Below are 27,949 nucleotides of genomic sequence, written 5' to 3' on the forward strand. Positions count from 1 at the left end.
TCACAATAACGGGAGAGAGAGAAAAAAAATAATTAAATAACTTGGCAGTCCATGGTAACAAAACTTGACTGAAAAAAAAGACTGACATTTTTAAATAGTACATCGAAATTCAAGTATTTGTTTTAATACATCAGATACATTGCTTTATTCAACAAAATAATCGAGAGCTTCAGGAATATGATTATATGCAAACAGATAATCCATCGTCAATATGAGGTTAAAATTACAAATAGACAAAAAAAGATATGCTGACGAAACGTGAAAACCGCTTGGTTTCGTTGGCCAAACCATTGGCTAGTGTAATCGAAAGGAAAAGGAGCTATATTTCAAATGATTATGAGATTGGATTAGAGGTCGATTTGATTTTAAGGCTTTCATCCAACGTTTTGTGGAGAATATTCTTTTTTAGGAAATGATTGTAATCTTCACAGGGTTATATGTCTATATTCTCACCAGCGATTAGATCCCATTCCTTTACTTGCCCCCTCCTTTAATCCATAACCTTAGTTTGTTTGAGATGAAAAAGAAATTAACACCCTTATTTTTTTTCCAAAAAAGGACAGCAAACTGACTCGGAATGTGCAATGGGCTTTACTTATTAAAGATGTCAATGTAATAATAATCAATGAGATGTATACAAAGAAATGTTTTAATTGCATCTTTACAGAATTGCAAATCTCAAACAAAAATTTTCAGCACAGATCTGTTTGCCCGAAAAGCATATGCATACTTAAAGAATTATGAATGAAAAGATATAAAATAACAGCAACATTTAGTCAATTAAAAGCTTTGTTGCTAATTTTTGTAACTCCGTCTCCAACTTCAATAAAAGATAATTTTTTTTAAAAATGCACTTAAAAGGCACAGTACAGGTACTTGAGCGAAATGAATACCTACATGCACATGTAAAACCCACTGGCAATAAATCAATAGAAAATCTAACTAATCGATCTTTGTTCAATAAAAGAATCCACTAAAAATTGGCACACATGTATAATGATGTAAAGTAAAAAGGAATGATCCGAAATTACATATAACATATACACAAGAATCAAATTAGATTATCAAATGAATTATCTATACAATTCAGGAGAAATAGCATCGCGTTCTTCAAACAAATATACTACTTCAATGATATACCACAATCATGCATTTAAAATTTAGTCTGTCAAATTCATTAATAGATACATTCTTCAGTTATAGCCAAACAACAATGATTTTCCTCCCTCCTTGGCCCGTTGCATAAAAGTTACTATCATAGTAACTTTGCCATTCAATAGTAACTACAATGCTAATCAGCCAATCAGAATCAAGGATTTAAGGGCAGTTACCATTGGATGACAGAGTTACTTATCAATTGTAACTTTTCATACTACCATTAAAACAAATCCAATCTAAATTTTATGGATGACTTTAAAGGGGAATGAAACCTTTGGAACAAATAGGCTTGTGTAGGAAAAGAAAAATCGAAGAATAAGAATAAAGAAAGTTTGAGAAAAATCGGACAATAAATGAGAACGTTATGAGCATTTAAATATTGCAATCACTAATGCTATGGAGATCCTCCTATTGGCAATGCGACAAGGATGTGTGATGTCACTGATGAACAACTTTCCTTTTGGTGGACTATAAAATACCCTCAAAATGTCTCTTTTTGCTTTTTCTTATGATGATACAAATTCTTTATCCATGACGTATTTTTTAAAAAAACTATGTATTACATGCCCTCATGTAGAAAGAACACATGATCTCTGGATAGATGTGATAAAAGAGGCAATTCAAGTGAAATATATACTAAAGTAATGGGGAGAGTTGTTCATCAGTGACATCACACATCCTTGTCGCATTGCCAATGGGAGGATCTCCATAGCATTATTGATTGCAATATTTAAATGCTCATAACTTTCTCATTTATTGTCCGATTTTTCTCAAACTTTTGTTGATCTGTTTCTTTGATTTTTCTGTTTTCACACAAGCTATCTTGTTCCAATGGTTTCATTCTCCTTTAACAAATCAATTAAAACATGCAGTTAAAGGCAGGTTGCCACAGCATTCATGTAAAGTAGCCCCCAACATACTAAGGTTGAGTTGATCAGAATATTAAAGACAGTGTAAATACCTACAAATTCAGATATGTGCAGCATAACGTTGTAAATATGATCGCTTAAAGGAAGATAAGTTCATTTTATTAAAAGCAGAAAAATTAGAGGGAAACATTAGGGAGGGTCCGATGAAAATCCTTCAAATAATAAACCGGAGTTATGAATTTTTTAATTTTGTGACCTCACAGACGAGCAGCTCCTCTGTTTGTCATGAGATATAAATTGCCAACATCCCAAAGTTTTAACAATAATACATAGGATTTATATAGAACGTCTTTTCCATTTTGATTAAATGCTCAAGGCGCTTAGAAGAGAGCAAACATAAAACTGAACTTAGAAAAGACACATTATAAATGAGGGAGGAAAAATTTGTTTTCAAACCTAGTACCTGCTGGTGAACAAATGCAATTTCAGGTTGCCATTGAAGGATGTTGCAGAGTTTGAGTTAGTCAGCTCCTGTGGAAGTGAATTTCACAAGGCCTGCCTGGCATGAGCAAAGGATCGATTGCCCAGAATTTTTTAGATAGTGGAATAAGTCATGAGACTTGATTTTGTCTGTTTTTGGACAAGAGCCAACAAATTTTTTGTTTAAATGTCCACTTTTGCTTGGATTGCCAAACTAAAAAATCATAGCATTTCTCCAAAGTGGAGTTGAACCCAAAGGTAATTCAGAAATACATCATTTGTAATAAATGATTGTCATATAAAAAAAAATATTAAGTTAAACCATCACCTATTTCAATGCATAGAGCTGCAAACTTTTAATGCCTGCAAAAGATTTATTGCAAGAAATGATCTAATTCTATAAAAAAACAAAATTATCAGATACTAATTCATTTAAGAAATTTAAAACATGATTACAATAATTTACAAGAATACGGAAATAAAAATGACACATTTATTGTAAAATAGAGCATTAGAGACCCAGCAACATTTAATATATATTATCACCTTAAAATTTCAAAAATGCAGGTAATTCCATATTAATTTGGCATAAGGAGTTGTTCAAATTCAATGTTTAGGACACAATAGTAAGCACTGTAGATGAATATTGGGGATGTTATTCAGAGTACAATTTACCTAGTTGTGTTTTAGGGTACCTGTATTCTGAAATGTTTTATAAAATACCATTGAAAGTTTCTGTTTGAAAAATCCTTAGCGAAATTCAAAGCAAAATTAACAATTAAACAATTAGTCAATATTCTGTAAGCTACAAAGCACAACACATGTTTTATACGTTCTAACTAGGCGACTTATGATGCAAATTTTAATGAAAGTTATGATGCTACTTATAATAGTATTCAGAATTCAATCCCTTTCCATCATGCAAAAACATTTTCAATGTGTTACATGAAAGTATGTGGCATTTAGTTAAAGGGAAATTAAACTTTACTTGTATGGTAGTGGATCGTATTACCGAACACTTTTCATGAATTTGATCATATCAAACACATTATTCCAATAAAATTCACCAAACTTATACCTACTAAATATAAATATGCAGAAAATGTTTTTCATTTTTACGACATCAGCTCCCAATCGGACCCCTCTTCGCAAGTGAAATACTTTGGTCACTTGAAAGAAAAAGGTATCTTTTTACCGAACACGTGTTTTCTATGGGAAAACAACAAAGTCACTGATGAGCTATTTTGACCATATTTTATTGTTTTGAGGATATAAAGACTTCGAAATTGTGTTTTTGATAATTTTTCATCATTTTTCTATTCAAGTTCCCTTTGGAAGGAAGTTGCAAAAGTTTTAGCGTATTTGATTATTTTCTGACGCATATGATGCGCGCGTTCGGTAATACAAGGCCAGTAGGTAATACAATCACTCACTATACATGTAAAATGACTTGTGAAGTAGAAATAGTAAGACAAACTGTGTGGTGTAAATTTGAAAGAAAAGAGACAAGGAATATAGAAAGCTGAGATTTTTTTTGTTTAAAGTTAGATATTGAAAGCTACATAAAATTTCAAAATAGCAATGTAGTGAGTAGATAGCAATCTAGATGCTGAAGATAGCTCTCTAATTTGGGCTTACGCATTATCGTCAAGTATTTGTGATTGTTTCTCAGCGTCTTTTCTTCCCTATCACGCTTACCAAATATAATAGCATAGACAACAAATTAATAGGTTCACTTTAAAAAAATATAAAATTCTGCCTAGAACTTGAAAAAAGATGTCATTTCCGTAAATCTGTACTGAAGCACATACATGGGAGTTGTCAATACCCTACATCACCATTATATTAATTAAACTGCCAATAACCAAAATAGATAGTGTTTACAAATTTTCAGACCTTCCCGACTTTTATTCAAGCTCTCATAATCCCTCTTTTCTCATTTTTCTTGTTGAATTTTGTTCAACTTGTAATTCATGTTTGTCTCCCTTACACATGGCCATGCAAAATCTAATGATTAGTAACGAGAGAAGGGAGGCCGGGAGAGACACATTCTTTTTTATTTATTTAACATTAAACATACTCGCAGTATAGCATGAACACCATCTTACCCAGGTTTTTTTAGAAGTTGTCTTAACAGCAACTACAGTACATTTCATTCAAGGTTATTTTATAAGATTTTTGGTCACTCTAGGATGATTATTTCTCTAATGCGGTTGTATGAAATTCAAAATTCTAGGGGAGGGGGTATCATCCAACCCCCCATCAAATGTCACTATCATGTTCAAGCGCTTTAACTGATGACTCACAGGGCTAATGAAGCTGCCTCTGGCCGAATTCAAAAGTGGATGCGACCAAGCACATGGAGTAAGATTAACCCGCTGAATACTGAATTCTGTAATTCCCATAGACCTTGTACAGTTTGCAACCAGTTCCAGTTGGCAACAGGTTAAATGCTTTGCTGAGAATACAATAGCACACATGATTCGTCTCTTCGATCCCCGCCTGCTTTTTGCAACCTCTACCGTCATTGCACATGGATGAATCAAGGAATAGAAACTTCAAGATTCTTGGTGTCAGAGAGAGAAAGCCGATAAAACCGGTTTCCTCTGTGAGTGTTACTGTTTACTTTTCATTGCTATCTAAGCGAGTCCTTCAAATGACACTCGATGGTCCCGAGAGGTCGTATTTCCGAGAGGGGCCAGGATATCGAATAAAGAGAGACATTTGAAATGCGCCCAGGAGCAGACCCATGAAGTTGGGAATCTAGAAGAAGGAAAAAAAAATCGATATCATGATGATTGTGCCAATACATGTAACCAACATCTAGGGTTATCCCAAATGAAAAGTGCGCTGAACTTTGTACCATCGTCCTCAGGTGCAATACGAGAAAACTAAATATACACAGGCCACATCAACAACCCGTTTACCAAATTCTCTCATTGGAGCTTTGGTCATATTCTGTACCAGTGAAATTATATTCCTCATATTTTCTGTAATTAGATCATTTCTGATTTGGAGTACAACGTATGGAAATAATCATGCTTAGGTTAAACCAAATGCCCCCCCCCTCCCATCCTGCATGGCTCAGTTAGGGGTAGAGCGAAGAGTTTATCTATCCCTTATCTATATTTGAACTTGTTTGTATGAATTATGTCTATTATCTATTCTTATCATTATGGAAATGTCACATTTGTAATGTGATCAATAACTGTGATCTTGTAATTATTATCACTTCCATACAATGCAACACACTTGGTCTGCCTCTCCTTGCACACCCATGCACTGCCAAAGATCTAGGCCCCGTCTCACAAATAGTTACGATCAATCCAATCAATCGTAACTCTATGGAAATCCATCAGTGTCATAATTTCTTCTACAGGATATTTGTAAAATGTCCTTTGTAAACAAAGGAGAACACATCAAATTGTCAAGAAATCAATGAATCTTTGGATATACATTCATATCTAGAAAAAGATTTTGAACAAACTTGCATTTTATATGCTGACGTTGCTGGCCGTCCATAGTTGCGATCGATCAGATCAATCTCAACTCTTTGTAAGACGTGGCCCTGGAGTCTTTCAACCCCCAAGTCAGATCTTGCACCCTTCACTGTACAGGACTTGCTTAGTGACCCAACATTAGGAATTATTCGCTTAACTTGCTCAGATCAAACTCACCTGAATAAATGAGTCCTGGACAAGACGTCCATACAAGAACCACTGCAACGATACTAGCAATCCCACAAATGATAGAGGAAAGGGGAGGGCCTCAGTACTTTTGGTTTTGATGACCTGAGCCTAGAAAAAAAGTAGGAAAAAAATTACTTCCGATTGAATGAAATGTACAGAACAACCCATTTCTTTGAAGTGTACAAATAATCATTCCCAAACTTTTCAGACCAAAGGAAAGTCATAAATATCTATTAAAAAAGGAAAGGGACAAACAATCAAGATTTGTCAAATACTGTGCATAAGATCACCCAGCAAGCAGGCCACTTGGGTGACCACTTGCTATGGAAAGTAATAAACAGAGATATATTAGTGCTTTACCATGACAAATCTTCAAATCCAAATAAATATTAAAATAATTGGTTTGAAAATACACTTTATCATTTCCTCGTTTTTGCAATTTCTCACATATATGTTTCTTTCTTTTTTGTGTGTGTGAGAGTTTTTTTAATGGAATTCGTTGATGACACTATTAGGTCTCAGATGTTACGCCAGACTTGAAAGACAAGGCTTACTAAACAACGTTGCACAGACTTTTCATGTTACAGATTAATCGCAAAAATGTCAAGAAGGCCTCCAAGTCTCTTTAGAGTTTACGAATATGTTCACTTACCACTACACTAAGAGGTGCTGCATACATGAGTACTGTTGCGAATGAGGATGCTAAGCCTATGTAGTGAATGGCCGTTGCTGCTGATATGTCCATGAATTTCACAGCCCCTAGTGTTGGATACAAGATCAGGCTTGTGTATAGGAGCTTGGAATGTACATTCTTCTGCAACAAAAATAAAACAAGTCAAATGAAAATATTTTTGCTTTTATAATAGGACAAAAAGTGAGGAAAGTTTGTTTGCTGTACTCCCACTTCATTCAGATATGACCCCCCCCCTTGAAAAAAAATGTTCTGATCGACCTAGGTTTTAATATTTATGACCTAAAAAATGACAGTGTCTCCTTTTTACAAATTATATTCTATTGTGGGAAATCCAAAACAGAAAAGTTTGAGGAGCTTTTGTATCATTTTTAGAAGACATAAACATATGCCATGCCAGACTGACTGTCCCTTGTTTTTTTTCCCATTCTGTTAAAGCAAACATACATTTTTTTTTCCTGGAAGGGGGAAGGGGTGCTATGCATAAATCTGTGGAGGCATCGTGGTCTATTGGTTGCAACTCTCGTCTTTCAATCTGAGGGACATGGGTTCGATTTCTAACCATGGCGTATTTTCCTTCAGCAAGAAATTTACCCACTTTGTGCTGCATTCAACCCAGGTGAGGTGACTGGGTAACCGGTAGAAAGAAATTCCTCGAATGCTGGAGCACCCATATGGCGACTCGGCTATACCCGGGGTCATAAAAATTATACTAATTGTTAAGCACAGTAGAGTATATCATAATAGTAGCTGCGCTATATAAATGGTCCATATAAATATTATTATCTACATGTGTGAACACAATCAAATCAATCAGCTGTGACACAAAGACCAATTACAAAGCTGCATGAAAGTATGAATGGCATGCAATTACATGTAAAACCTGTGGTGTTTGAGAGCCAATCATGAAGGAGGAAAGATCTCAACCTTCCTAGGCCAATAGATTTCCAGAATTTACTCCGTAAAGATGAGCGAGTCATGCACACCAAATAGTACACATGAATCACGCACAGTGTCAGTGCTGACAGGCTGCATGAAATAGTGGTAAGAGTGCTAAGATAAACAATACACTTACCTTATCATTTGTGTTTAAGTAATAGACAAGTGTGTAAACCGTTTGAAGAATAATACCAACTCCATTGGTAAAAATGACTGTCTGATCCTTTATCAGTACACCATACTTGGTCCATAACACTGTGCTGGAGGGCCAAAAAAAAAAAGAAAAGACGTTTATACTAAAAATGTCCCTGCTTGAAAAACAAAACCAAAAAGACAAACATTAATATAAATAAAATTCATAGGAATGTGTGTAGCCCAATATACGGTACATGTATCTAGAAATTATTCATTCCGAAATGCACTTTTTATAAAATCTCAGATCTTTTCACAGATTTAGGGGAAATTTTCACTGATAATTTTCTTTTCCTTATATTAGATCCAACTTCAGGGCCGAGTAGGCCTCCTCTTAAAGCATAGTTCATCTATACATGTATAGGGGAAGGCGGGGTAAGTTGTGACAGTTTTTGCTTTTTGCATGTTAGAATTGATATGATTAATAATCTTGTTGAAATAAGTACCTTGCCTTGAAATTTAATTCTTCTGAAATATTTTCCACCTATATATAACTTTCTATCCCCACACTGAAAGTCATCGTGACCTTTAAAAAAAACGATGTCAAATGGCTCAACTTGCCCCATATATGGGGTAAGTTTGAGCCACCTTCTGGGGTAAGTTGAGCCACAAAAACTATGTACAAAATGTATGAGGGGAGAACCAGCATGTCAATTTTTTGTTTAAAGTCTTTTCACTTGCTAATTCCCTATAAATACTAACATCCTTTAAAAGGAAAAGAGCAGTCATGTAAATTTGTTCCTTTCAGCCAGCATTTCAATCGATTTTTATGGTTTGTTTGTTTTTGAAGATACATTACCATAGGAATTACCATGGCTCAACTTGCCCCATGCTGTTTGGCACAACTTACCCCAGTCCGAACTTAGTGCGATAATTTTGTATCCACACATTAATTATGCATCCATCATATAAAAGACTATGACAAGAATGAAGATCCATACCTGGACTAATAATGTTGTTATCATGTCTTTATTATATTTAAAGACATGTGTGTTTATAAAGCACTTATCTATTTCACACTCTTTTTTACTTTTTTGGCTGAAATTCATATTTTTCCCTCTAAAAAACTACTTTTTGTTTCAAAGTTGAAAACAATGTGGTGGGGTTAAGGGTTATGCTATGGGTCATCAATACATGACACCACCACAATGTCTGACTCATTCATTATTGGCCTGGGGCTGGTGGCTCAACTTGCCCCTATGCTCAACTTACCCCGCCTTCCCCTACCTATATCATCATGCCTATAGTAACAATAGTAACAGTTATTAGATTTATAAAGCACTTCATACTTGTGGTTGTAAGAGCTTTACAACACTATAATTATTATCATTCCCCCAGTCAAAGGATCAATCACTATTCCACACAAAGTACACTTTCTCCACTCCCTGGGGACTATCCTGGCCAGGCAACCATTTATCAGTGCACACATGCCAATTTAATCACATTGACGTTCACATCAAACCAGATACCCATTTAACACCTGGGTTGAGAGTGACAAATGTGGATAAGCGCCTTGCCAAAGAACATTAATGCTGGGTGAGATTTGAACCCCTGACCCTTTAAGATAAAAGCTATGCATGAGGTCATTATAGAGTACACTTACTTTATGATACCTGCGATGAATGGAAAAATGGAGATGTTCTTGGTATTACCCTGTGATCTGATCTTCATGCAAATTTGTCTACAAGAAAAAAGAAAATGAAATGGTAAGTTTCATTTTGCCCAAATACAACATCAAATGATTAATGTTTGTATTTACATGAACTTATCCATACTTACAGCTGCCCACTGATAACTTCTATTGAAAAATTTACTTTAAAGTGGATAACTGAACTTTATCATTTATTTATTAATTCCATCAATGTTCAGTTCGTTGAAGTTAAAATTGCACTTCACAGTGTAAAACTTTGCAGGTACAAATGTAGTCCCAATGTTATGGAACACTCCCATGCCGAGGACATCATACTTACATGCCAGTCAAAAACAGACCAATGGTAGAAATGGTTGCAGATAAAGACAGTGCAGATTGAAAATCCATGATGCATTATCCTTCTTTAAAAAGGATGATTTCTCCATCAATGGTCCAACTTAAATCTTTCTGGATCTTGATGCCACTCACGATCTATGGATAAATAGATTTTGAAAAAACAACATATTTCTATAAAATTCTCTTAAAATTTTCAATGATTCTTTGCAGGCTATCGGCCAGTCAGTTGGGGATGTTTGTCATGTTCGAACCAACAAAAATTAACAGCCAAGTTTCCCAATGACATTCTGGGATGACGCACACATGCACCTTGCATTTCTCTCTTTCACAAAAATTCTGAGGTGCAGCATTAAGTGAGAGGCAACCAATATCTGAGTCCAACATTGACATCAAGCAACTTACTCAAGGATAATCTAAACTTCTGTCTTCCCTGAACGAAGTGTTGTTTACTTATACCCCTTTCAAACTGGCCTCTTCATTTTTCTCCGGCAAACTTCTCCAGTATGCATTCCTCACTTCCCGGCAAAGAAAAAAATGTACTCTTTCGCACTGGCATCTCTTCCCCGGCGAAAGTCAACGGGTGTTTTGCTTGGGCGGAAGTCAGTACGGACCAGGTGTCAATAAAATGCATGCTTTTTTAATTACAATTTTAATCAAACTCTTTCCTTATTAATTGCAGATACCTAATTAATTTTAAATTTTATCACTGAAGTTTGGAGATGATGGCTGGAAAACACTTCTCTGCTGATCAGCTCATTCAGCATGTGCATGCAAAATTAGAACAAACGAAAAGAAAACTGTAAACCTTGCTTCTTACCAAAATACAAAAAGGTGTAAAAAAATCTAACATACAACACATTTTAGGAATATTATAAGCAAAAAAAAAAAGAATCAAAGTATTTTTATATTTTAAGCACATTTTCAGCATGTAAAATGACGCTTTTATAATTGATATCGTCAGTGAAAAAAACAAACTGTACGTTCGAGGGTATTTAACTCGATGGTATTATCGAATCGCTCATAAAGCATGGCCTTCTATGTTTAGCCACGGAAGTAGCAAGCGCGGAATCTCAGTTCAGGGGATTTCGGGGAGAAAAAAATGACCTCGGAGTCTGACATCATTAAAGAGAAGTTCTCATGTTAGCTTTCATACTGCCCGTTTCACCGGTGATCTTCGCCAGGGAAGTTCTCCACCTCTCGAGGTGGAGAAGTTTGCCAGCGAAGTTCTCCAGTGTACCTTTCATACTGGACACTTTCCCCTTTGCCAGAGAACTTCGCCAGCGAAGTTCACCAGGAAAAGCACAGTGTGAAACTTGATTGTTCAGCTGAACTCCGCTGGCTTCACTCACCAAATACAGAGACCGAAGTTCTAGCGCAATATGTACAGGGGACTCAATGGCCATATGTTTATGTACTAAGTTCGTATAAAACAGAGAAGTGAAGTTGCGCGACAGCCGATGATTTTTTTCCCCATTTTTTGGCAATTAATGCCAAGAGGGAATATTAATTTGCATTTCGGTTACATTCATTTTCAAAAGTTTGATTCATTAAAGACAAAAATTGAAGAGCCCCTACGGGGGATTTTGCATTGTAAGTCCCCTAATGGTGGCTGCATGATAGCGAGCCCTCTGTGTACGAGGAGAAATTAAAAAATAAAAAACTCCTCGAAACAGACAGCTGCCAGCTGTCCAGGTTATGTGGTGTGTCGGTCACTTGTTCACTGCAACCATCCTGCCTGTGGGGAATCTACAGGTAGGACTATGGTATGCCAATGCTGTACATAGCACACACTTTGAAAAATCATTAAAATATCTCTTTTGTGACCAAAATTACTGATTTCCGTACAGTTGCAATTTATTTTTCATAAGTAACTTAAGAATAATTTTTGTGTTCACTAGAGCGCTCAAAAACTTGAATTTTTTGCATATTTTTTGTGTACGCCCTCTATTGGTGGAAAGTAATATGGCAAGAAAATTTTCATTTTTCAATCTCTATATTTAATTAAGAAAAAAATAATTTCAAGAATTAAATTTACATAAGAGCCAAGTTATATGATGAATGCCTGTAATGAAAACTGACAGTGTAAGAAAATCAAGCATTTGTCCCATATAAAAAGAGAAATTCAGACAAACATTGCCACCATTATTTTGCCACACATGGAGATATAACTGAGAACAAGGTTATAATTGAGACCTTTCGTTTTCTGTGACGTGCCATGTGGACGTACGAGATTAAGGAATTTTGGGAGCACTGCGCATGCGCGAAGTAATCTGTGACGAGCCTTCTCGTCCACTGACCAAATCTGTGACTCGTATTTGAGGGTTTTGACGTTCGGTGTCATAGTGCTCGAACGAGCGCTAGTTCGTACATGATGACGTCATCCCAGCTTGGCAAAAATGAAGCCGCATCAACACTCGAGTTTCGTTGATTCAGCAGGGCTGGTAAACTGCAAATTACTGCTTGTTACCAGCTTTTCCATTACATTTAGTGTGTCCTGTTTTCAGACACTACATATATCCGATAGGTAATTGATGTTTTATTTCCAAACAACCGTGTTTTTCTGCTTTTTGCGCAAGAGTGCAAATGTTGCACCCACAGTCGCCCCCACTGGTTCGTAGCGTGATGCTACGCCTGATTCTCCGGCCAAGCATCGGCCCACGGCCCGCTCGCTATCACGCTGGTATATGCTGTGGCGTGGTACGGGTACGTCGACTTAAATCGAAACTGTTTTCATCAATGTACGAACGTGATACTGAACGAGCGGTGTCACCACTTCCGGTGAACTAGGAATACGTTGCAGTCGCAGACAATCGAAATCTCTCTAATATAACCTTGTTTATTGAATGAGTGGTGTCGGTGCAGTGTGCACTCACCATGTACAAAGTCGTTCGTAGGAATGGGAGTGGAAAGAAGTCACCAGCCCTGACGAAATAAATGGATTGGTGACTTAAACCAGGATAATGCCGATAGATGATGAAAAAGGGCAAATTACACATTGATTTTTAATTTAAGTCTTTTTTTGTTCAAACAAATGAAATGCTGATCAGCTTGATCAGTGACATTGTAAATTTTCAAACTGTTCCTACAGTGGTTTGGACCACTCACACATTGTACGAGGTTAGTATGTACTAACCTCGTACAATAGACCGTGTTTGACCCTGGATTTCGAAGTAGTCGGCAAACATCGCTTCATTGCTGAAGTAATATTTGCCGAAGCTCCTTCTCGCTACGCACCGGGGCTCTTGCCGGTAAGTAGCAATGTTTTCTTGAATATGAAAATAATAATAAAATAATAATCCGATAAAAAAAGCACATTTTGCTTACCTCGGCCTCGAAAGTGACTTCGCTTGTCTCTTCCACGGAAATACAAGGAAGCCCGTTGGTGGCGCTAATAATTTCACAACCTTGATTCAGCTCCTCGGTAATTTTATAACTGTATCTAAATTCTTTGAATGCGCAATCCTCATGATTAATTTACTAATTATGGGCACCAATTAATGAAATGCCTTCAAAAACATAATTAATGATTATTATTGGTGATGATAACACTCATTTGCATTAATTCAAAAAGATGTCTGATAAAAAAAAAAATTAAAATAATATACGTGCCTGGAAAGAAACCAGCAGTACAAGCTTTGACGAACGTCAATAATACGTGTACGGTATACCAAAGTCTATACAATGAAAAGATTGGACACTTCACGGACTTTGCGTAATGCCTTGCGTCGATATGCGTGTAAAATAGTGTAGGTGCCTATTCTTTCACTTGTCGTGTCTTTGATATGAATATAAATCGCGCGCCCTCTTCAGGAGAAAATTGATATCAACGCTGACTGATTTCTATCTCCGTAAAATCTTCACTAAAGATCAAGAAAATATACGTATTTTTAGAAAGAAACTTCAAGGGGAAGTCACGGAAGGATCTAAATGATTCGGTAAGTGTCATAGCAGGATGTGGAATATTTATTTATACATATTATTTTATGTGGGCAAAAGCCCACTGTATTTTTGAAGTGTAGTTGTGTGTCGCGTGCGTATGACTGATAATCCTTCGCTCGCGAGACGATATGAACCCATGGGTGGGTTTGGACTTTGGTAACTACTTACTTTCAAGTGACCAAATATTTCACATGCAAGTTATATTAAGTTTGATATCATTGAGTTTATGAAAGTTTTCGGTAATATCAGGATTCAATATTGGCACTGACAATTACTGCCACAAATACAATTAACAATAACAAATTTTGCAGCACGTGGGACTGGATAGAAATAAAAATATATTTATTGGTCACGGACCTGGACCTCCAATTTTAATATCATTAACATACAAGAAAACATTCCTGAACAAATCAAAATCATTGTGCTATTATGCTCACTAAATTGAATAAAAATAACATCGGTATAAATTGTTTCAGAAGCTGATATTTACCCTATTTACAACGCGCGTCTATCCCTTCGTCTACTCAAGCTCAGCAGCTGATCCATTCACGTCATCAATTATTGTTCGCGATCGCCACGTCACGTCATAAACCATGGAGGTGCCGTGGCCGAGTGGTCTAAGGCGCATGGCAATACATGGAAAGTCCGGGGTTCGATCCCCGGCCGCGGCACCTATGCCCGTGAGCAAGGAATTTAATCTACAATGCTCTTTTATCCTGCTTTCAAATAAATGGAAATGCTATATGCTTTATTGGTAAGTAGGTGTGCACTTGTTTAAAAAAATAAAAATTAAAAAAAATAAACACTACCGATCGTTGATATCTGAGCTTAGATGATGCGATTGATTGCAACAAAACTCGAACAAGCCTTTCATCATTATAAACTTGTTTTGTGTATATGTGTATATCTATCTATCTATATCTATCTATATATACAGTGCGTATCAAAAAAGTTTACACTTTGAAAAAGAGCTGGGAATTCAAAAATATACAACATGAGGTAATTTTTCACATAATATTGGTTTGCGTCTCATCTATCGAATGGAAGTAGAACTAGAAGTTTTGACAAAATGTTACTTTTGAGTGAGCACTGTCCATTTTTGTAAAGCTCGCAGAAATCTGTTTGCGCAGAAATGCTAGTCAATTGAAATAAAACGGATACATTCAAGCATTTTGTAACAATTTGCCATTTCAACACCTAGTAAGCACAACTTTTACCCTTTTTTATGCCAGCTGGATCTGAGGACATAACTGAATCGGAACAAAAGTTTATATCAGACATCTCCAGCATTTTTCACTAAGTTTTATCATTTAAAGTGGGTTTACATTTCATTTTTCATTTAATACTTGTTTCTCCACACTTTTCCCAAGCTTTAAAATGATTAACAAAATGAAAATGAAGCCTAAGCCATTTTATGTAAATCACAGCTCAGTGTATCGTCACGATGGCCTCGGTGTGTGGGGGAGTGTGGTGGGGCGCAATGTACTCTTCGAAGTGTTTTGGGCAAGGGAATAATTTAAAAAGGGTAAAAGATATCATCAAATCAATTTTACTAGCTAAATTCCATGTATTCTTCATGATTAAGGTCTACTTTTATTCGCACAACAATTTATTTTCAAGTTCTGCGCAAATCATTTTTCACCAACTTTTCAAAAATAAGTGGTGCTCACTCAAGCGGAAATATTTTTCGACATTTATATCGTCATTTGCTCATTAAATGGATCTGTACCATGGTTAAAAGGTGTAAAAATCTTCAGGATATTACAAACATATAATTTTACAGGATTTTTTCAAAGTGTAAACTTTTTTTTATACGCACTGTAGATCGATAAACTTTCTAAGTGATGATGCCAATTAGACAAATACCCCCAACACGGGCAAAGTTCTTTGACCTTAAATGACATCTGATCTTGGTCATGTGACCTGAAACGGACACAGGATATTGACGGATACATTGTTGATCTCATGTCCAAGTTTCATGAACTAGATCCATAAACTTTTAAAGTTATGATGAAAATTCTGCACATACACCCAACATTATCAAAGTTCGTTGACCCTAAATGTTCAGGGACCCACTTGATCTTGTAAACCTCGTGGTTGCTCCCAAGTGACTCGGCAAGCTCGTGCAGAACTCGCAGCTGGTCGTACTAGAATCGCGGGAACTCGTGTATGGAATTATATGGTAATTTATGCAAATTTCTAGTTCGATTTTTCACGAGTTGCCAAGAGTTTACGAAGAGTTTCTCACGAGTTTAGCGAGTCTACTTCGAGTTGTTCCGAGTTTGATCGAGTCTTTCAAGAGTTCTCGAGAGCTTGACAAAATTTTGAATTTTTTAAAAATTGCACGAGCTTACTGCGACATCACTCGAGTTGCGTCGAGCTGCCAAGAGTTGTAAAAAGCTGTGCCGAGTTGCTGCGAGTAACGGAGAGTTATCAAGAGTTGAATGAAGAGTTACCGCGAGTAGAGCCCCCCAAAAAATCAACTCGCCACAACTCGAACAAACTCGTACATGCAACTCGGCTCTGAGTGAACAATGCATAAGCCATTTCATGTAAATCACATATCACTGTAAAGCAAATAACATCTCGATAGCCTCGGTGTGTGGGGGAGTAGGGTGGGGCACTCTCCGAAGTGTTTTGGGCAAGGAAACAAGTTTAAAAAGGTAAAAGATATCTTCAAATCAGTTTTACTAGCTAAATTACACGTTTTCTTCATGATTAAGGTCTACTTTTATTTGCATAACTAGTTTCAAAGTTCTGCGCAAATCATTTTCACAAAATTTTCAAAAGTAAGTGGTGCTTTAATACTCAAGCGGAAATATTTTTCGACAGTTTTGTCGTCATTTGCTTAAATGAACCTGTACCAATGTTAAAATGTGAAAAAATCTTCAAGATATTACAAAATTATAGTTTCACAGGATTTTTTCTAAGTGTAAACTTTTTTTGATACGCACTGTAGAATGGGGGTCGGATGTGCGGACACTTAATATTTTTGAAGCCTTCTTTTTTGTCTATGGATTACACTATAAAATAATTGATTCAATGGTTTTAATCATCTTCTATTTTGTTCTCTATAATATTTGCTAACGTTTTGTACTAAAAATTGATGAAACTTTGCTTGTAAATATTTCAAAATGACTTTCTAAAACTGATCGATATATATATTTCTATTGCACTGACATGCATGAATGGGAAAGGAAAAGTCTCTCATACACATCATCCCTTTCACATTTTGAGCTATATTTTTCTTCTTACTAAGTCCACCACAAGAAAAGGTTAATTTGAATAAAAAGAGAAAAATCCAGCAAGTATAACATTGAAAATTTCATCAATATTGGATGTACAATAAGAAATTTATAACAATTTAAATTGTCGCTTAATTTCACTAAACAGTATTATTATGCACACCCTGGTCGGTATCCAAATGAGGAGACTGATGAGGTCATTCACTCACTATTTATTTTGTATTTTATTATGTAATATGAAATATTCTAATTTTGTCCTAATTAATTCCTCCCAGAACATGTGGAATTTGCATTGTTTAATACTATATGGTTCAGTCAAGTTTGTCCTTATGGTAAAATATGTAAACAAACATGAAAAAAAAAAGAAATAGTAAGTGATGAACATCATCGACTGACCCATTTGCATGTCAAAAAGTTGTGCATATCACCGTTTTGTGAAAACCAAGCGAAACTTCAAAATGCTATTCCTTTTTTTATTTTACATCCAATTTTGATGAAATTTTCACTGTTTGTGTGTGTGATTTTTCTTAATCAACATTTTCTGGAATGGACTTGACCTTTAAGAATTATCAATTAGAGCAGGAGAACGTTTCAGAGAAATTTTAAAATTCAGAGCTTCAACACCATTCGTGGGAAGAAATATCCTTCCTGCATACCCGCATCTAGTCTGTTTTGCGAGTTAAAAGAAATCTAATGTGGCTAAAGTTTTTTGCAATCAAATCTGATGTGACATAAGGTAGCAATTTTATACCACCCCTGTTCTCATTTTTTAATAGAATGTCTAAGCTTTCATCGAGCGGTAAGAAGAATTATTTTGAATTCCTCAATCTTTTCCCATTTTGGGGCGCTCATCTTTTCTTTTGAAAACAGGTTTTGTTTTTATCACAGCAAGTCCATTGAATTCGAGTTGATAAGGGTAATACAGACACAAGAGACGTCTTTATTTGATTTAAATTTGATGAGATATCAAAAACTTCGCGCTTTTTGCGGGAGAGGGAAATTACCCCCTCCCTGCACCCCCCCCCCCCCCCCGGGAGCACGCTTCGCGCCATCCGTAAGTGTTGACACGCTTCGCACGGTATACCGCACCTCCAATAAAATCTTGGCTACGCGGTTGATAGGGACATCGCATGTTCAGCCACATTATAATTCAATAGTCACAACAAAACCATTTAAACGGCCATTGGGAAAGAAAAATCGTGATAGGACATTCTTGACATTACCAAGGGTATCAATAGTAATATTATTACGTTTTTTGTACCCCGCGTCCGTTTTAGCCCTTGATGTGGAAGTGCCCGGGCCCCTAAATATGGATTTTTAGCTCATTATTATTATGGCTAACCCCCCCCCCCTCGCTTCCCGCCACGCCTAGGACCGGATTCACTTTACGCCAATGACAATAATGAATATGGAACTTACGAATATATAGAGTAATGCCTTTACAGTTTCGGTCATTATCTTTATAAGTAGTAATTAATGGTTTCTATCATATATTAGGCTGTATACTCTATATCCATAAAATGCAACAGTGGCTGATGCTGGAGTCAAATTTATGACATGCACGGGAGGACATTCTATTAATAAACCGAGAAGAACTGACCGGATCGTATCACTGCATGGAAACAAACCCACAATGTTACATGGTTAACGTTGTGGTTGTAACGCTGTGCACAGGAATATCGCGAAAAGTTAACATGAGTGCAATAACGAAATGGACCCGTTTGATCGAGACCAGCCTCCAGTTGTTGGGTATTTTTTACCCCCGCCCCATTACAATTAAGAAGAAATGCGACCAATGCGTGATGTGGGAAGTTCGAGGAGGTGGGCTGGACGATTACGATGACGACGACGCAAGCAGGAATTCGCACGATGACGGTAGAGTACCCAACGTTTTCGACGAAGATTTTGTCTCACCTTTCGAAATCCATGGTTGCAACGGCTCGCCTTTGCCTACTCGAGTCCATGGTCGCGGTCGAGAACGAGCGAGTTCTCAGTGTACCAATGACCAAGAAATCGGAGGCAGAGCGCAACGATCATCACGCTCTGTGGAATGTGAAGTTTGTAAGAGTTTGGCTTGGGACGGCGATGCCAGGCCTCTTCCGACAAGTGAAACAGGTAAGCGTGCCGTGGTATATCCAATTGTTGTGTGTCCGGACAATCGATTGTAAAACGGCCATTTAAAATGTTAACAAAGTTTCATCATTTTGTAGTACATATTCTTAGGCAATATTGTAAAGAACATAATTAAAATAAATTACATCTAGACCTAGTGCTATTGAATTTATATTTTTGTGCAATCCAAAGCAAAAAAAAAGGTTTTTCAACATTTTAAAGCGTCCGGACACCCAACCCCTATCCTACCAGCAATTGATCCTCATCATAGCCTTCTCCCAAAAACATTATAAGTAAAATCATTATCATGTTGATTTTTCCCCCCTGATTTTGCCATCGTCACCACCAACAGCACAAATATTCAGAATCATGGCAGCCAACGACATCGTCACCATCCTAGCACCACAACCACTATCATCGTATGTTCAGTCTCACCATATCACTGCCATGATCATTTTTAAAATCTGAACATTGTCCCCATCACGCAAGCTTTGAGTAAACTCTCGTATAGTCGAATAATGATAAAATGAAATCGTTTTTATCATCTTATTTGATCATTTTATTATTTTAATACATGCCCACACGTCTCCAAAGAAAATATTTCCTATCCTCGCAATATTGCATTAATTCTCAGCTCAGTGGCGAAATGAGCGAATAGCACTACATATGGTGTGTTTTTAAAAAATGAAAATCTAATTTTGTGATAGCTTTTGATATATTTCACAACTAATTGATCTTACTCCTTCTCTTTGTTCTTTATTTTTTTATCTTTATTTTATTTTTCTCCGTGGGGGAAACTTTGCGAGGGAATGGACCCCAATCACCGCCCCCTCCCCCCTATAATCTGGACGTCAACTCTTTCTATGGTTCATTAATCTCACACCTCAATCATGTCATTATTTAGGTCCTTAATAATGGAATGAGAAATTTCAATATATCATATTAACTGTAATCCGGGACTGTAATAGTAGCATTTTTCGGTGATCCATTCTGGAAAGCGAGTCAAGAGATAAACCCACAAGAACATAATTATGCCATCGAGGTCATTATAGGGCATTTCATAATTCGATTGCAAATAACAATCTCTTGCACATGGATGCTTCTGCAAAATTGTTTCACAAAATGTCTGTTTGGGCAATTTATAAACGGCTCATACCCCTCCTTTCAGTTCATGGCTATAAGCAATATTTATTCCTTATGTCATTTTCGCCACACATAGCTTATTATATTTTTTTGCAAGAACATTATACACATTTTATTCTTGCCAGAACAGTTTATGTAAATTGAACCATTTAGTCTCTACTGTTGCTCATCCTTTTTTTTACAATACATAAATAAATCAAATGATTTTGTGACCCGTCAAATTACTTCTTAAACTTTCAGGTCATGGTCCCAGGCACCGTTACATTGGAAGTCTCATCTCATTTTTTACCATGACAATCCTAACGGCGGCCACTTTATATCTTGCTTGGATCAATATTACGAAGTATTTCGGCAAGAAAGACCAGATCATGCACCTGACGTCGTATTTCTCATTCCTTGGTATTATAGGATCCGTTCCCCTCATTTGCTTCTATTCGCACCTTGTAAATCTTTTCAATGGTAAGTCTTGATATTCCGCTATTTTTTTTTCAATAAACACATACATGATTGTGTGTGTTGACCAGAAATATTGTAATCATAATAGGACTACAAGTAGGCCATATATCCAGTTTGCCAATGTAGACTTTGTTTTTTCTTAATAGATGATGAGATATTTTGCTGATGTTAAAATTTATCATCATTGTCGTCGTCGTAGTCATCATCAAAATCATCATCATCATCAATCATCATCATCATGGAAGACTGTTGATCAACTGTTGCAAAAAAACTAAACCCCGACATAGATAAAAAAAAAAAAAAGGAATTCACATTATAATGTTTAATACGTCTATCATATCCATTGAAGAGTTCAAGTCGTATTGACTCTGAAGATCTCCTTAGAGGGAAGAGAATACAAACAATGATAATTAAGATTATAATACTTTAATAATTTAAGCGTTGGATTTTGCTCTTGATATGAAAGGTAATCGGTGTCCTTCCCCATCCACGAATGAGTTCAAGCCCCAACTACGGAGTTGGCCAACGATCCTCCATCAGGACTTCGTCATGCGCAGACTCCAGTATCTGTCCAATGCATCCACACGAAGTCGTGGTCGATCACCAGACGGCACCTGGTTCATTGTTGCTGGCGGTGTATGGATCATGATCGATGCCGCCTTCAAGATCGCACTCGGTTCCCTCGTCGAACACCGTCATGGACTCTGGGAATTCCAATCGACGCTCGTGTCTTTCTTATTCCTCGTTTTTGTCGCTTTCTGTGCCTTTCTGTTCCTCATGAGGAGATCATTTGAAAACGAAATGGAGGTCGACCTCGCTTTTATCGTCAAACATAAGAAAAGGTATGAATCATTTTTGTAATTATCTTTTTCATTTTGTTCTAGACCTAGGTGTGTAGAATTGTAATCGCGAAACAGACACCGGTGTACTTGCGAGACCCGATCTATCACTTGTGCATTTTTTTTTGTTCTTTTCATTAATGTAGGTTGGATTTTTGCCGAGGGCGTCTATCCGAAACCTATCGCGACTTCCAAATCTTCAACTACGTCATTCATTACTGGATGTTGTTCACGGTCAACCTCGCAACTCTCGGGCTCGCTGTACACCTGAGCTGGAATTACCAAGCCTTGCACAACGCCCAAACAACACAAGAATCCATCACAATCAATGTGATGAATGCACACATATTTTCGGAGAAGATCGTGGTTTTTATCCTTCCTCTGCTGGCACTTCGAGGCATTAACCTCGCTCATCTCTGGCGCCATTTTCGACGCGCCTTGTCGTCGCTGCGCCAGTCAGAATATGATTTATGCATAGATGGCATGATACGACATTTGGAAGATTTAAAGTGCTTTGGGGATTGCTGCGGGGGCGCGGGCAATTTCAATACCCTCCTAACATTGGCTATTTGGTATTATGGCATGAAGATTGGATCACAAGACTGGAAATATTATGATTTCCTCGGCACGTCTGAAATCGGCTTAAATACGCCAAATCCCTAAAATATCAGAGAAAAAAAATAGGATTTTTTGTTATATTTTTTGGGGGAGGGGGAAAGCTAGTAAAAATTTTAATTTCGATATAAAAACGACTGTTAATTGACTAAACTACAAGTGATAATTAAGCCAAACCATTCTCCTATGTTCGCATTTTTTTTTTTCAAGAAGGCAAAATACTGCTGCACGTGGGCTCACTTTCTCCAATAATCTAAACAAAAAATACCACTGGCGTAAATCCGGTCAGAGCAGTTGGGGGATAATATCAACATATTCACCTTAAAAGTCAAAATTTTGGGGACACCCCCGCCCTCACCAATGGATATGTATACGGCCGGGGTAAACGACCGCGTAGATAATGCTATCATCATCCAGTTTAGAGGCCTGCAATGATGTTTTTCTTGATGACTGCATTGCAATGAATAATTGTTGTGATATAAAGTGATGAATTACAGTCAATATCAGTATGCAAAAGAGCGAAGCGTGAACTAATTTTAAGTAGTTTGAAGACAAGATGGTGTTAAAAAAATTATTTCAAGTGGTGTGTAGTTATCACATCACTTGCAATGTATACGTAGGTATTTCCTGTAAATGTGTACACTAATACTTCCATCTCTCTGTTCAAGGCTTATCAAGATTCTGTTTTCGACGGCTATATTGTAAAGGGTTTGTCGGTATATAAAGTAGTGAATGGCAGTAGGTGTCAATATGAGAGCGAGCGAAGCGAGCGAGCTAGCAAATTTTTAATAGTTGGAAGACAGAATATGACCAACATCGTCTTTTAATGGATGTGTAATTATTAGAAGGGTAAATGATTAATAACTTAAACTTAAGAAAAAGGGACAAATAAATAAAAAGAGCAAATACGGATTAAACGGTCGAGTATTTGTTCAATGCAAACTCTTCAAAGGTAAGATGAGAATGAAAAAAAAATGGGATTATGATTATCGGGACCAAGCAGTGGTAAAATGAGCCAAAAAAATTTAGGGGGCCAGATATGGTGTATCGGGCAAAATTTAATCATAAAAAAGTTGCTTTCTCCTTCTGTTCCTTTCCCCTCTTTCTCTCTCTCTCTCTTTCTTCCTTTCCTCCTCTCCTCTCTTTTTCTTCTCTTCCTTTCCCCTCTCTTCCTTTCTCATTTTTCTTGAGGGGGGCAAGACCACCTCGGACCCATGGATGATTCGCGCCTGCACTGTTAGAAAAAATAAAAGAAGTTCCTGCAGCAGAGTCTCGAGAACACCTGTAATCTTACCGAATTGCGTAATCTTACAGGAAATTGGTATTTGATGTATGGAATCTTACAAATTTCCTTGAATGAAACACCCTTTTTCCCTTTTTTAAACAGACCTGTTCTGTTAAATTGCAGAAAAATTCTTGTTTTATGAATTTAGAGAATGATTATTACGCAATTCGGTAAGATTACAGGTGTTCTCGAGACTCTGCTGCAGGAACTTCTTTTATTTTTTCTAACAGTGTGACATGGTGGTTCATTTCTTTTCTTTTCTTTTGGCCAGAAAGCTATCAGAAAAGATGCGAATGTTGATCATTCGCATCATTTCTGATTGTTCTATCGAAAAGGGGAAGGTATTTATTTTATTCATTTATTGCAAATCTTGATCCAGAGTAGCCTGTTCAGTTTTATACAAACAGATGTGTGAAATTACACAATTCCACAGGGTTCTGTATTTTATTTTAAGACACATAATTCATAACATGACGAAAACGAAAACATTTCATTATAAGAGTCGTCACTACAAAAGAAAAAAAAGACATTATGCACATCAAACTAAGCCAGGAAATGGTACAATTAAGAGAGAGAGGGGCAGACAGGGAGGTAGAGAAAGGCAAAGAAAGATAACAAAATGTGAGATAGGCAGAAAAGGAGGGGAAAATGTGAGAGGGAGAGAGAGAGAGTTGAGGAGCAATGAATGGAAATAATACATTAAAAATATTTGAATTCAAAAGGTGCATATTTTAATGTAATATGCAATTATTTAAATGAGTCGATGATGAAATATCACCGCAAGCACCCCACCATCACCACCATCATCATGTTAACAACAACAAATCATCACCTCGCGCTTCGCGCTCGAATATCCTGATAATTTTTAACAGAAGTAATTCATTTATTTTGTGAAAATTGTCACTACAACAAAATAGAAAAAAAATCATTTCACATAGAATTGTGCTAACAGAAATTTTTATGCCAAACGGTGTTATCACAAGCATAGCGTAATTAATAAAAACAAATCGAGGGGCCAGACATGGAGCATCGGCACAATTCATTCAAATCTTCGAGAGAGCGGCGAGGAAAAAATAAATAACATTTTCAACACAAAAATCGAGTTTGTGATCGATTTTTATATGAAATAATAAAAATTGAAATATTATATTTCTCAATTTTCCTTTACCTTTCCTTTCCTCATATTTTTCTTGGTCGTAAAAAATTTGGCGGCATCCCCCCCCCCCCGTCTATACGCTTGTGATGATGAATGTTTTGATTGAAAGGATATAACTTTAAATTGCTCATATTTTGGCCTTGTGGTGTTTTTCGTCATTGTAGGACTATGTGTTTAGTCACTTGATTAAGAAAGGCTTATAGGCCTAGTCAGTTCTTGCAGGTCCTTTATTGTAGTTCCCTGGTTCTCAACAGGTGAAGAAAAACAAAAACATTTTAGATTCCTGGTCCCGCCCGAAATCTGGTTTACAGTGCACCTACATCATGTACATGTAATTGCTGCTGTGCACACAAAGTGGTTGTACATTCATTCTGTGTCTCTTTGATTGAGGTTGTGTTCCGAGGAGCCAGCAAGAAATGACCCTCAATTTTCGTTTTGTTAACTTTTAGTTAACCACTCTGGAGTTTCTCTATCCACAGATGCGGTGAATGGTTTATTCAATGTTCTTGCCACTCCTTTTTTCAGCTTTAAATTAGTATTGATCTAAAGGACTATAGTTATTGTAAGCATGGTAAGTAGTACTCAAGATTTTGAAAATAAAAGGAAAACCGATGCTTTCTTGTCAGTTGGCTTGTAGACTAGAAACATTTTGGAAAAAGAGGCCTATATAAACTTTAAGAAGCATTTTGGGGTAAAAGTTGGGAACCGGACTGTTTAACACAATTCAAATATGCTGAATCTGATAAGATCGGTTCCCAAGCTGATTTCTCATGTTTTGACCACCTAATTTGCATAAACAATATGGCTACCAATTTGGCCATTCAAAATATTATTTTTACAATGTTCTCTAATTATATTCGCTTTCACAGACATGGATACTGTAAAATCTTGCATACATAACATGTACCATTAGGAAAAATTGGCTATTTCGGTTTACGGCTAATTAATTATGCAAATCTATGCATAGACTAGAGCCATTCTGGAAAAAGAGGCCTATATATAAACTTTAAGAAGAATTTTTAGGTAAAAGTTTGGAACCGGACTATTTCACACAATTCAAATATGCTGAATCTGATAAGATCAGTTTCCTAGCTGATTTCTCATGTTTTGACCACCTAATTTGCATAAACAAAATGGCTGCCAAATTGACAATTCAGAATACTATTTCGACAATGTTCTATAATTTTGCTTTCACAGACATAAATACTGCAAAATCCTGCATACATGCGTGTACATTTCTGGAAAATTTGTTATTTTTGCTTGTGGCTAATTAATTATGCAAATTTATGCATATTTTGGATCATTATGCTATAATTTGATAATTTCAGCTCAAATGTTTATATTTTTGGTACAAATAGCATTTGCATCATTACAAATAATTGTACGACCCTTAGAATATAATATCACAGTGAATAATAATGTATTTTATTGTTTTTTTATTTCTCATGTAATTCTTTGTATTTTGTCCCTTATTTGTACATGTTTTTATGGAATCTGTCAAGGTATTGATTATCACTGGAAGAAAATAATCAGCTTCAATGATTTAATTATGTAATCACTTTTTTACATTTTATTCGTATATATCCATGGGCATAAATAGGTGCACCCACATCTGCTAAGGTAAATTCGTGCAGGGAGTGCCTTCCCGTTTAAAAGCACACTGGTGGAGACCCAACGAATTTCAGGAACCGATCAGTATTCAAGCGAGTGTCACTATTAATTGCTTAAATTTTTAGTATAAAATGGTATTGAATTATGATATCAATCAATCTATTCATATTTACAATTTTAGATGATGAATTATTAAATTTGAATTATGACAGTACTGTAATTCTCAAGTCCTAATAATCAATTAGTTGCATTTAATATCCTTTGGAGAAGTTATGTTCCCCTACCAACAGAATCTGATCACACACACATGTATATATATTTAGTGTGTCGTTCTTTAGCAAAATGAAGTGAAAACAGTCTGCTGGAATGACATGGCCTGTGTGTTTCTCCATTATGCTTGTCAAATAGTCCTAATTTTGAAAAACAAATTCTCAGAACTGAACCCGCATATAATCCATCTAATATCTCATTGTACCTATCAATTAGACCGTTTTCCATGTTTTAAAAGCCAGACTGTGATTTCTTAAAGTTCCACTACGAATTAGTCACTGCATATCCTTTCAATAAAAAATTTTGATCATTAGACTTCATAAACAGATTACCTGTGCATCTCCATAATATATATTTTCCAATGCAGCACTGCACCTGTCCTATCACGGTTTGTCGCTTCATCCAACTTAGAGGCATCCAGCTTCCCCCAGCTTGATATACACCTTCACCTTCGTGGTGTTGAATGATGAATGTCAGCTCGATTTGGTGTTCCATATTTCATTGATAGGGCAGCCTCATATTATAAAAGTCATCTCTAATTGTTGAAATCAAACCAATTTAGTACAATTATTCTGCGGCGGCAGTTCGTATCGAAGTCATCGTGTTTGTATTCTTGAGATTTGTCCGATTCTCATGTCACAGATCCATAGAGAAACATAAACTTTGTCTTGAGAGACAATCTGCTGTCTGACCAGATCTTGTTTCAGGTGTTAAAATGCTCGGAGTGCACCTTTTTAATACCGCAGTGATTCATGTAATGTCCCTTTGGCCATTTATCAAACTTCTGATATTCACACATCTGGCGAAGATATCTTTCAGAGGATGGTGGGTACCTGACAGTATCCAATAGCTTACAAAGCTCTGATAGGCATGCGAGTCTGATATTTCACCATCAAAGTCTAGGTCGAAAATTTTCTTCGATTGTAGAGCCAGGATATCTGTTTCTATGAGGAAAACAGTTGCCTAAGTTATTTTTAACTTGACAACCGGTTTTGATACCACTGAACATGTCATTCTTTTTGGAAGACTGACAGTCTGTTTTGGAATTGATGATTCTGCACTCCAATGGCTTTCCTCTTACCTTGCCAACAGAGCTGTATGAAGCTGTATTCATCAATGGCGTGCAGTATCCTGTGAATACCCTTTGCTATGGAGTTCCTTGGGAGTCTGTCCTTGGTCCCTTACTCTTCAAACTGTACATCACTCCTCTTGGCTCTATAGTGTGGCTTCATGGTCTTGGTATGCACTTCTATGCTGATGTCATCCAGCTGTA

The 27,949-nt window shown here is 36.5% G+C and overlaps 2 protein-coding genes across 3 annotated transcripts; one reads left to right on the forward strand and one right to left on the reverse strand.

Annotated features, from left to right (window-relative positions):
* Positions 1-4,474: 4,474 nt before the first annotated feature.
* Positions 4,475-14,541, reverse strand: LOC121420142 (sugar transporter SWEET1-like). Of its 2 annotated transcripts, none has more exons than XM_041614688.1 (7): positions 14,435-14,541; positions 9,989-10,140; positions 9,622-9,699; positions 7,963-8,086; positions 6,849-7,007; positions 6,185-6,304; positions 4,475-5,270 (listed from the first exon to the last, which is right to left on the reverse strand). In XM_041614688.1, the coding sequence occupies exons 2-7, from the start codon at positions 10,054-10,056 to the stop codon at positions 5,160-5,162; spliced, it is 660 nt and encodes a 219-aa protein (XP_041470622.1). In that variant the 5' UTR covers positions 10,057-10,140; positions 14,435-14,541; the 3' UTR covers positions 4,475-5,159. The 2 variants fall into 2 exon arrangements, with proteins under 2 accessions (XP_041470622.1, XP_041470615.1); XM_041614681.1 differs by having other exon boundaries at positions 6,849-7,010.
* A 4,334-nt stretch (positions 14,542-18,875) lies between these two features.
* On the forward strand, positions 18,876-22,682 carry LOC121406504. The gene is made up of 4 exons (XM_041597513.1): positions 18,876-19,304; positions 20,685-20,903; positions 21,367-21,742; positions 21,886-22,682. Exons 1-4 carry the CDS (start codon positions 18,884-18,886, stop codon positions 22,400-22,402), a joined length of 1,533 nt encoding a protein of 510 aa, XP_041453447.1. The 5' UTR covers positions 18,876-18,883; the 3' UTR covers positions 22,403-22,682.
* The last annotated feature ends 5,267 nt before the right edge of the window (positions 22,683-27,949 follow it).

Source organism: Lytechinus variegatus, chromosome 1 (genome assembly GCF_018143015.1).
Source record: "Lytechinus variegatus isolate NC3 chromosome 1, Lvar_3.0, whole genome shotgun sequence".
NCBI lineage: Eukaryota > Metazoa > Echinodermata > Echinoidea > Temnopleuroida > Toxopneustidae > Lytechinus > Lytechinus variegatus.